The sequence below is a fragment of the Buceros rhinoceros genome, unplaced genomic scaffold (genome assembly GCF_000710305.1).
Source record: "Buceros rhinoceros silvestris isolate BGI_N320 unplaced genomic scaffold, ASM71030v1 scaffold6730, whole genome shotgun sequence".
In the NCBI taxonomy this organism is placed as follows: Eukaryota; Metazoa; Chordata; class Aves; order Bucerotiformes; family Bucerotidae; genus Buceros; species Buceros rhinoceros.
In genome coordinates this window covers 5212-16994 of record NW_010390088.1, presented here as the reverse complement: position 1 = coordinate 16994, position 11783 = coordinate 5212, and the positions used below count along the sequence as shown (strand labels likewise).

Genomic DNA, 11783 nt, shown 5'->3' with positions numbered 1-11783 from the left:
ACCTGCTCAACTCACAGTTGGACAACTTGTCAAGAAGAATGCTGTGAGGGACAGTATCAAAAGCCTTACTAAAATCCAGGAAAACTACACCCACCACCTTCCCTTCATCACTAGACAGGTGACCTTATTGTAGAGGGATATCAAATCAGTTAGACAGAATGTTCCCTTTGTGAACCTGTGATGACTGCGGCTGATGACTGCATTGTCTTTTAAACACCTTTCAGTAGCAGCCAATATAAACTTCTCCATGATTTTTCCAGGTACTGAGGTGAGATTAACAGGTTTGTAGTTTCCTGGTTCTTCCCTCATGCCCTTATAAACTGCAGTAACAATTTTAACAAGGTTAAGTGTTACACAAATAGGGTTGGTATGGCCTCGCTGAAGCACAGCTGGTAATAACAATTCCTCCCCTTTCTCCTTCAGCCTGGAAAAGTTGGACACTGTTGTATTTAGAGGATGATAAAACCTCATCACCACATTCGGTTTTCAGCATAGTCAGTGCTGTTCCTTAGCAGAGCTAACACTCCACTTCAGACTTAAATTTAGGACTTAGATTTGCTGTTCTCTTGTTTCTAAGAAAGAGGCAGCTCTCCAGCTAATCGCTCCATCCAGCCACCCACATGCAAAAGCCCCTAAATGTCAAGAAACTTCACTCAAAAAAAAGGGGGGAGAGGTCCAGGCACATTAAAAACACCACTTATGAGTCATGATTAAACAGCAGCTTTAATGATAAGCAAGAATAAACTGTAAAAAGCTGGTTTGCATTACATATGCATGACCTTTACCAGGACAACAGGCAGCTATCAAGAAGCCAGGGAACTGAAGAAAATAACTTGATTATTTAACTTTTCAGAGGCTGCACAGGAAGAACAAGGTCCTCATACCCAAGGGAAGGTATACTGCTTCATAACAGGAATGCTACAAATTTGCAGAGGAGGCACAACCTATACATCCACCCTCTCCAGACAGTCCTTCTTACCTGTTCACTTACCTGTTTAGGGTCAACAGCGGCAGCCGGAGACTCCAGTTCTATTGTTACAGGACCATCATTCTGGATGTGCACCTGCATGTAGGCACCAAACTTGCCATCTGAAAAAGGAAGGGACAAGAAGTGCTTGAGGGTTCCTGGAACAGTAACACGCAGGAAAATCTTTACCAAATGTGCTACTAAAAAGAAAAAAAAAACCAAACACAAAAAGACAGCCAACTAACAAACTGCAGAAAGCTACTACGAAGAAAAGTCTGTGTGCACCCAGCTATCCTGCCTGACATTCAGAGACAATCAGAAACTTCCACAAAACAAACCAAGTCTACAGATAATCAAGGTGCTCACAGTTCAGGATAGTTCTCACAGGCAGGAGATGAAATTTTGAAGGACGTTAACAGCTAAGCCTAGGGATCCAGCCCAGCTAACCAGCTGACGTTTTGAAGAAATTTTACATATGGGCAAAACATAAGATGACCCAAAGCCTACTCGGGACTATTTGACATTGAGCACTCTAGAGCAGGGGACACTGGTGTGCAGCTCCGTTCTGATCTGCCACAGCAATTTCCACATTCTTGTTTGCAACAGAGGCCATTTCTTTGACAGTTTGGCAAAAAGGGTGGAAAAAAAGACTGGAGAAAAAGACAGTGTCTGCTCCATCAACACTGTCTACTTCACAGGAATACACTTCTGAAAGCAGAAACGTCTATGTCATTTGTCATCAGTGGCATTTATTAGCACACCAGCTGAGGCAGAGACCACATTTTTATAAGTTTCCATTACAACACACCCACGACATTTTTATCCTTTATCATCTACAAAAGCCATCCCTTTGTATGCCGTCTTCTCCGCACATCTCCTTTGTCTTTGTGCACACTTCTTTGCTCCATTTTCTCTAGTCCAGCTTTCTACTCCTCAAACTCACCCCATCCCTGGCCAAGCCTATTTCACTGCTTACTTCCACATATTCTCTTCTCCCGTCCCACACACCTGAGTAGCTTTCCTAGACCTCCCTGGTAGGGCCAACAACCAGAACAGATGCTGCCATATCAATACAAAGGCATGGAAGAGAAAAAAGGTTTATTGCAACAAGCAGACAGCAGTTTTCAAGAACTGGAACAGTCTCACTTACAAGGCAAGCCTGAAGCCTGCTCAGCAACACAACCAAAATGTCTTCCAGTACCCCCTCAGAGAGTGAGCAAGAATATGCTGAAAGCCATAGGCTCAAACTTCAGTGGAGCAACCACTTACCAGGAGTATTTACATGCCAGTTTGTATAGCTACAGAGCAGCTCTCCACATCAGCATGCAATGTGCCTGACTGAACAAAGGTCAAACCAAACTGTCCTGATTCTTCTCAAATGTGTTACTGGGGACACATAGGTCGAGAATAGTTTTCAGTCTCTCCCTGCCATGCCCTCTGAGTCAGACAGACAGCTAGTATTTGCTTAAAAGAAAAAAGAAAAGGCATGTTCAGGCCTGTCCACACATATGGGCCATATCACAACAGATCTACTGCCCAACTGCTTTTGCAATGGCTGCATGTCACAAGCCACCCCATGAGCTAGAGATACAAGCTCTAGCAAAGCCGAAAACCAGAGCACTGCACAAAAGAGTGTTGCCAATGGTCCAGCAGCCAAGGAAAAAGTTCCTGGACTGGCCACTGAATAGTCACAGCATCAGAAACACCAACAGGAAGGGGGCAGGAGCATGATACAAAGAAGTATTTCTATGAAAAGGAACATGTTATGTTGAATAAAAAGCTGCACGATTTCATCAACTGCACTCCTCAGATATTTTCTGCCCACGACAGGAGGTGGCAGAAGAGAATGCACATCCAGTGTCCCAGCTTGCTGTCCCCACAGGCTCCTTTGATCAAAACAACAGTCACGTGGGCTGAGAAATGTTATGGGTGTTGAACCTAGCAACCTGACAAAGGCACAGCTGCCACAACTGCAGACCCCCAGGTCCAAAGTAACAAGGCTGAGCAGGCACACACTCACAAACATGTATGCTACACACACATACGTATACACACATCCAGCTTCGCAGATATCAGCAAAGAGACACTCTGCACTCCAAGAGCACCTACAGCCTCACCCTGAACCCCTCACTGCCTGATCAGGATGAAGGTCCGTAAGGGGGAAATACATACATATACATCATGTGGACCTCTTCAGAAGGTAGCAGGGCTTAGACACTCAGTCTGCCCAGTAGCTGCCTATGGATCTTGGCCTCCCCAGATGACAAGTCTTGCTCCAGCTGCTAGTACAGACCTTCTCGCACACATGCACATATCTACTCCCAGCCCTCTGGAAATTTGCTGCCCCCCCAACCCAAAGTCTTACCCTTAGAGACACAGACATGCACTTCTAGCTCATAGAGACCCTCAGTCTCTCCAGCCATGACTCCTCTAGTCCCTCTCAGAGAAAGCTCCTCCTGTGGTCTCACACTCAGAGACACACCCCAGACCCAGCTCCCAGACCACCACACCTCCTTGCCAGCTCGTTCTGCTGAGTTTGTACTCATTTGAACACCCTCAGACACAGCCATCTGCCTCAGACCCATGCTCCCACTCCAGCTGCTGCAGTCATACACACACACACTAAACAGTGAGTCCCTCAAAACAGTCAGAAATGGACTTTAGTAAGAAGACAATGCAGATTGTGCTGATTAAGTGCAGGGCATGGCCACAAATATACTGATCTGCCATTGCTTACATGTGGCTGCCCCTTTATACACCCATATCCCTTTATTTTCCCATGCTTGTTCCCTCCAAAATCACCTAGATCCACCCCTTTCCCTAGCTTTGCCTTCTCACCTTAACATTTCCTAATTCTTGAGTGGCCTTGAAATGCTTCCATATCTCTAGGCAGTGCCCACTCTCAGTCTGAAAGGTGCTCTGGAGAGCCATTCCAGTTGACTCTCCAGGATGAGCATCACATCTGGACCACGGGACCAGACCCCCAAGACAGCCCTGGGAGGGGCTGGACAGGGTTTGAAATGCTCTGAGTCCAGAATCTGGGTTCCCCTGCCTGCCTCTGTGCTCCTTTGTGTGTACACAGACTAGTTTTGCACCATGTAACCTCAGAACTACTACAGCAGGAGTGAAAAGGTCTTCCCATCCTCATCTCCACCACAGGGTCAATATCCTCTGGAGGGAGAGGACAACAGAGGCTGCAGTGGCATCAAAAGAATGGCACATCAGAAATTACTGGCACATCAACAGTTACTGCTTTAAAACAGTCCAGCTGACTTGACTGGGTAAATAAGTAAATAGAAATACCATGAAGGTGATGGTATTTCAGGAAGGGACCAATGTGTTCTATATGCCAGCTAACAGTGCACAACAAAAAAGAGTTACTAAATAATTACAGAAAATAACAGAAAATTTATGAGACAAGAGTATTTACAAAGTAGGTTGTCATTTTATAAATCTGCAGAACCCTGAAACACATAAAGGGTCCCACTGAGAAAAGATGTCAGAGCAATCAAAAAACTAGTGATTATAATGCTCCAGCACAATTTTCAAACCCTTTGCCACCCATGATAGTTGAGAACCTGCAAGCAGTTTTTCCCTAAATCTGTAGCTTACGGTTTCACTGGTGAATCAGGAGGACACACCTTTTCAGAGATGCCTATAAACGACTCTCAGTTGAAAAATTCAAGCTTGAAGAATGCTTGCTGCTTTTGGTTACTGTATCTGCACATCTGAAGTCTGGCTACATTAATGTGTAAGAGTTTCTTAGACTCTTACAAACAGTGATGAATAACGAATAGCAACTACAGCACAGGAATCTCACAGAACTGTTTCCTGCACAGAAAAAGGCAGTTTGTCCATCTGACAAGCACAATAAAACAAGACTCTATACTTTCTGCAGGCAATGAGGGAAGGATCTACTGACATGCTTAGAAAGTGGTTATAGCAGTCCTTGAGGAAGATCTGCTTGAGCTGCTGCTCCTAGAAGGGCTGTTATACTTGCAGTGTATCTGGAAAGGGATGTACCCATAAACTTATATAAACGAGGCAAAACTAATGCATCTTTCTTTAACAAACAAAAAAAACAACAAAAAAACCCTTAAACTTTATTAGTTGGAGTATAACTTTTCAAATAGCTCTCTACATATCGTATCATACCTCTGCTGTAGTTACTTGAAGAAAAGGACTGCATTTTGAACTTCCCATAAACATATGGACCTAAAAAAACAAATTAACCTTCACAGGCACCTTTTTTCAAAGGCTGACAAAGGGTCAAATAAGCCTGCACCTTTACCAGAACACTCAGAGTACTTCCATGTCACAAGCACTTCCTATCTTGTTTTGGCATCAGAACTACTGTCAAGGGACACCTTTCTATAACAGCTCCATCCCGTTATTCCTCATACTTACACTTCCAGTCTTTTAATCCAGGTCAAAGTGAATCACAGCTCAGAAAGTTTAAGACTTCATAGAATCACAGAATCGTATCATCATTTTGGCTGGATGAGACCTTCAAGATTATGAAGACCAACTGTTAACCCAGCACTACCAGGTCACCACTAAATCACGTCCCTAGCACCACATCTACATGTCTTTTAGATATCTCCAGGGATGGGGACTCCATCACCTCCCTAGGCAGCCTGTTCCGATGCTTCACATTTGGTGAAGAAATTGCTTCTAACATCCAGCAAACCTCCGTTGGTACACCCCCCCGGGCCAGCCTGTTCCGATGCTTCACATTTGGTGAAGAAATTGCTTCTAACATCCAGCAAACCTCCGTTGGTACAACTTGAGGCCATTTCCTCTCATCCTATCACTTGTTTCTTGGTAGAAGAGACTGAGCTCCACCTCAATACAACCTTCTTTCGGGTCGCTGTAGAGAGTGGAAAGGTCTCCTCTCAGCCTCCTTTTCTCCAGGCTAAACAACCCCAGTTCCCTAGACGCTCTTTAGAGCTAACGGAAACAGTAATTTAGAGCTAATGGAAATGGAAACAGTACATAAAAGGGGAATGTCTATTAATGCTGCCCTCCTCTATAGCCTCTCTCTTCCACATTTTCCTCTCAAAGACAGGAAGGGTCTCAGTGCCTTGCAACCACCATGACAGGAAAGGCAGTCTGTGTTTCAGTCTCAGCAATCTCATTCTCCCAAATGATTTAAAAAGCCAATTGAGGCTAATTCAACATACAATGCCTTGTGGACCATCACACAGCCTCCTCTTCAAGCTTTCAAACATACTGCAAAGGTGATGCTGATGTCAGAAGCAACTTGCCATCCTCTCTTACCATAAATCGATGCATCCTGTAGTTTCAGGGACCATGGTCCCTGCACAGTACGTGCTTCCTTATAAGACACTTCCGGATTTCTGTGCTGGCAGCTCCCTTATGCAACAAAACCAAAGGGTTCTAGTGATCCATTGGTCCCCATAGCTCTTCTCAAGAAGAGCCCTCACTGTAACACAGCTTTTTTCTCTACAGCTTCAGGCTCTGGTCTTGCCTGAAAGAACAAGATAAAGCAGTTTCTTCTTAAATCAATGCCTAATCATGGAATCATATAATCATCTGGTTGGAAGAGACCTTTAAGATCATCCAGTCCAACCGTCCACCCTGCACTGCCGGGGTCTCTAAACCATGTCCCTCAGCACCACATCCAGATGTCTCTTAAACGCCTCTGGGGATGGGGACTCCACCACCTCCCTGGGCAGCTTGTTTCAATGCTTCCCAACCTTCTCTGTAAAGAAGTTCTTCCTGATATTTAACCTACCTCGCACAACTTAAGGCCATGTCATCTCATCCTGTCACTTGTCACACGGGAGAAAAGACCAACCCCCACCTCTCTACAACCTCCTTTCAGGTAGTTGTAGAGAGCAATAAGGTCTCCCCTCAGCCCCCTTTTCTCCAGGCTAAACAACCTTGGTTCCCTCAGCTGTTCCTCATAGGACTTGTTCTCCAGACCCTTCACCAGCTTCATTGCCCTTCTCTGAACACACTTCAGCACCTCAATGTCCTTCTTGAAGTCAGGGGCCCAAAACTCAACACAGTACTCAAGATGTGGCAGCAGAATCTCCCCCAGTGTTGACTGCCTGCCTCAAAAACATGCTCTTGCCTTCCTTCTCTTCTCCCACTGTCAACCATAATTTCAGTATATGGCAATTCATACAACCCTTCAGAGAAGGCATTTTCCATTTGTATTACAGTTTCCTGTCAAGGTAAGTTGAGAGACAAACCTGACTCCCCTAAAACAGACTAACATCTGTGGTACCACTGGAATTTGCATTCACTGAAGAGGACGCTGGTGGAACACATCACTTCTGTGGTGCTCAGGCAGACAGGCTGCAAAGGAGTTGATTGTTGTGCCCCTGAATGCAACTTTTGAAAGAACTGATGCGGACAAATCCCACTTCTGCACAGGACTGCAAAGAAACTGAAGACATCATATCTTCCATCTCTCTGTCTCATGAGTCTGTCTGGATTGATTTTCATTTTTCAGCCAGGAGAAAAGGAGGAGGAAGAACCCATCCTCTTTGGATGTTGCTTATCCCTCCAGCAGCTCTGGGTAAATTTATCACATAGCCCTGTCCATGGGAGACATTAGCAATTTAGCCTTATATTATATTTCTCTTCCTGCTTTTTATACCACAATGCTCTTCAATGTAGTAAGTACCTTTCCCCACTTACTTTAAGATTTTTTGACTGATCAAGTCACACCCTTGAGACATCCTCTGCAATAAAATAGAATCCTACAAATGTAATTAAAGTGACAAGTTTATTCTGCTGGACACCCATCTCTTCAAAATCCTTTTCCCTTAGAATCTGGCATGCATGCTTTCCTCAGAGGCAAGGGAAATCTTCACCTGAGGTGAGACAGACAAGCCACATCTGAGATGTAAAAGCTTGAAAATGAGATAAATTTACTTTCAGAACAGTTTTTGGACACCTCTCAAGCCTCATGACTTAGACTTCACACTGGTTATATTCAGAAGTTACTTCTAAACTTGTCTACTTGCAAAGTTATTCCTAATTAACCCCATGAGGGTACTCTAGCTCCAGACAAGAGCATTTATTCCAGAGTGACAACACTCACAAAGGGAATTAATCAGGGAAAATAATTCTTTCAATTTGCACCAAACCTTAATCTGGATTAAACTCTTTCCTTGTAGAACAGTTCTCTCATATTTACCCAGATACTGTGACTTCACACTTTTTGCCATGCTATTACCTCCTGCCTCAGAAGACTACATTCACACTCAAAACAGAGACAAAGGAGAAGTCTTGGAAGGTCTAGGTTTTGGATATCAGCTAACACCACAGAGTACTCAGATTTGCCCTGCTCTCTCAGAGTGGAATGAGGTGTTTAGGAAGGAATTTCACAACAAAAAAGCACTGAAGCAAGACAAGCGAGGACTTCCAGTACAGCCTTCTCTTTCCTAGACATGGGTGTTCATCCACAGTCTTAAGACATTAAGACATCTGTGTTAAACCAGGTGCTATGGCTCTGAGCCTTCTCCAAGATCTTGTTTGTCAAATGTCCCCCTGCTCTGGGTACAAAAGAATGGTTTGCGCTCCTCTTTGGGGAACACTTACCATTCTGAGCTCCTAGCTGGCAAGCTCCAGACAGACCAGATACCAGACAGAAGAGGTGTCTGCCCAGCACCTACAACAGTGGCAACACATAGTAGCTCACTTTCCAACAGCCAAAATAGTCTTCGAAAAAATATAGGGACTAGAAAACACAAGGCTCTTGGGGAGCATGGCAAGGCATTTATTGATGTCTTTTACTCAGCTACACAAATTCCACTTTAAATGATTAAATTATTCCTCTAAAATGCATTAGAGCAATTTGTAAGATCAAACAGAAGGGCACCTACAGCAACCCACAGAACCAAGCCCTATCTCCCAGTAACTACAATTGTGTATGTGTATGAGTGCATGTGTATGCTCATGTGTAGGTGAAATACACAAGCACAGATTTTGAAGATAGAAGGTGGAGCCTCCTGCTGATACACTAAGCCTATTTTAATAGTCACCAGCTCACTCATTGGTGCTTCTTCTCAGGGTCCTCCCATCACCCTTTGTTGCACAGTAGCACGTAGGATAGCCTCCAGCAAGTTAGGTTCTGATTTCCTTAGGACTTTTTCAGGGCAGAATTCAGTATGTTTGCACCCCACACTAGATCACAGCCCAGCTATTACAATTTCACAGTTCTATCACACTCAAGCAGTCCAGCTCATATACAGCCTGCCAGCATGTACAGGCTCTGTGTTCTAATACACCTCACCTCAGGAAACCTCCCCCGCTGGACAACATGGGAGCATCCGGTTCCTCCATGTTGAACCCAGGACAACTGTAAACTCTGCTGATGCAACCGCTGGACTCAGCCTACTATCCATGACCCTGCCACGCTTCAGAAACTCTGTATGCACAAGTAGCTAAAACAAGCAAACAGACAGAGGCAAAGCAACTGCCGCAACAGAAACTTCAATCATAAGAGTCTAACAGACTTGGATGCAGCACAACATAGGCACAGTCTAAAAGAAAGCAAAATTATAAATTAACAGGTGGTTCCAGTGTTGCCAGCAGTTTCAAATGTGTATGGTATCTGACATAAAGACAGTCTCTCTCAGGTTTCCAAAGCTATTTTTTCAGCACACGCACAAAAAAAAGCCCCAGAAGTGAAAGCTCTTTTTGCAGGAAGCACTGGCAAACAAGTACCAAAGTCTGGGCATATAACAACGGTGGCTATTAATTTCAGGTGTATAACTGTTATTCACTGAAAAGAGAAGTTCACAATAAATTGCTGTCCAAATATAAACTGATTGGAAGTATTTGAGAAACAGAGCATTTTCCAAAGCCCAAGGATAAAGATGCAGATATACAGAGATCTATCGGTTTTCCCACACCTTATTTAAGTTAAAGTCTATACTTGCTTTTAGTTTACCAGGACAAAAGGGTCCAACTTGATCAAATCTGACCAGAGCAAATATTATTCCCACTGACTTCCCAGGAAGTTCTGTTACCAGTTTCAGAGTCACATGAATTGGTCCTAAGTTAGTCCTAACTCAACAAAGATAAAGATTCAAAAAGAACATACTCAGAATTTATTAGAACAGAAGTTTTATGTTACAGACCAAAAGGGATTCAGGGAAGGGGTATCAAAAATTCCTTATCTTCACAAAATGTTGATTGGAAGAACATATCAAACTACAGGAAAGCTGACACAAGATGGACATTTTATGCGTGCATTTCACTGCACCTCCTTGGAAAGCACTGGGATAGTTTCCTTCATCTAGAGTCAGTAGCCTCTAAATCTTTCCCCAGCTACCAGTTTTCTGGCTTTTTCTTTTTTTCCTCATAAGGAAAGTAAGGCTGACCACTGTCTTCTGGGCAAGTATATCAAAAAATCAAGCATAAATATGAAAGTGACCAGCAAGCAAACACAAGAGCAAACAGAAAAGATTAAGGGTGCATAGAGCACAAATGCAAAGAGAAGCCAGGCAGTTTCCGGTAAAGAGAAAACTGTTGCATTCACGGCACAGAATTAATAAAAGGCGGCAGTCGAAATGTTCTCAACTAGCACATTACACCTCCCACTGTCAGCATTACCATTTAACAGAATGTAAAACTGAAGTGACAGATGGAGCTACACTGTCCATCACACACTGGCGATGCCTTCAAGACTGATTAACCACATATGCCCCAGAAAAAATGCTCCTCCTGGGTTAATCTAGCTACACAGCACCAAACATCCAGCCTTTGAGGGAGCCTGACCCCAGAGCTTGTTCTCACGGCTGCAGCCTCTCCGGGTTACATTGTTAATTCATTGCTCATGTTGTACAGCCAGTAACTAACACGTCAAACCATTCCAGAGGAACACCAGGAAAGGGCTTGGCTAAAAGACTGGAGTGATTACCCTGCAGGGCTGCTAGTGAAAACAGCATAACATCCCCTCACCTACTGCCACGTAAAGACAGCTCCTTTGCAACACAGAAAAAGGCAGAATTAAGAAAGGGAAGAGCATCAGGGAAGAGCACACACTAACAAGGTCCACCAGTCGCATCAAGGACCAGACCAACCTTTCACCCTTACCTTTAATAAGCTCTGGTTTGTAGGCTTTTCTTAGCTGCTCTAGGAAGTTGTTATAAAAACACTCTGCCTGTTCTGTAGGCATTGCCATGTGGTAGTCAGGCTTGTTTCCTTTCAGGATGCACTGGAGAGTAAACTGGCTTACACACAGCACTTCGTACTGTTTATCCATCACGCTTTTGGACCAGTGCTTCCCACTTTCATCTTCAAATACTCGCAAGTTCAAGATTTTTCGAACCCTAGGAGGAGAAAACGGTATTTCTTAAATTGTCCATGCAGGATCAACAGGTAGAAGTCAATGCCTGCTACACAGCAGGAGATAAAAGGGAAGGCAGATGCATAGTCATTCTGCCTCCACGTAACAAGATACACCTTTGTCCATTCCTACCCAAACCATGAGAATCTCGTCACATTAGGCAGACCCATAACCAAGAAAGCCCTTACTCACATACATAACATTGTCAGACCATTAATTAACATTATATTTTAGGGAGCATGAGATCAGGACAGAATAACGGCAAGTTAGAGGGTGACATAAAGATGGCATTGGATGGCATCTTTACTATCTGGTTTTATGTGTCACAACATTATTTGACACGTAAACAGCTTTGGGAATTTTAACCGTTCCACTGCACAGGAATATCACACGCAGTATGAAATGAGATCAGCCTGAACTGTGGTTGTTCCCAAACATGACTCGCCTATATTCCTCCAGCTTTGTCACCTCCTAGCACTCTTT

The 11783-nt window shown here is 43.9% G+C and overlaps 1 protein-coding gene across 1 annotated transcript in view; it reads right to left on the bottom strand.

The window, feature by feature from the left end:
* Positions 1-664: 664 nt before the first annotated feature.
* Positions 665-11783, bottom strand: part of DTD1 (D-tyrosyl-tRNA deacylase 1) — a 16324-nt gene continuing 5205 nt past the window's right edge. Inside the window, exons 3-4 of the mRNA XM_010136413.1 lie at positions 11048-11283; positions 665-1089 (exon numbers count right to left, since the gene is read on the bottom strand). Of these exons, the coding sequence (XP_010134715.1) occupies positions 905-1089; positions 11048-11283 (421 nt within the window). The 3' untranslated portion in view covers positions 665-904. The remainder of the gene's footprint in view (positions 1090-11047; positions 11284-11783) is intronic.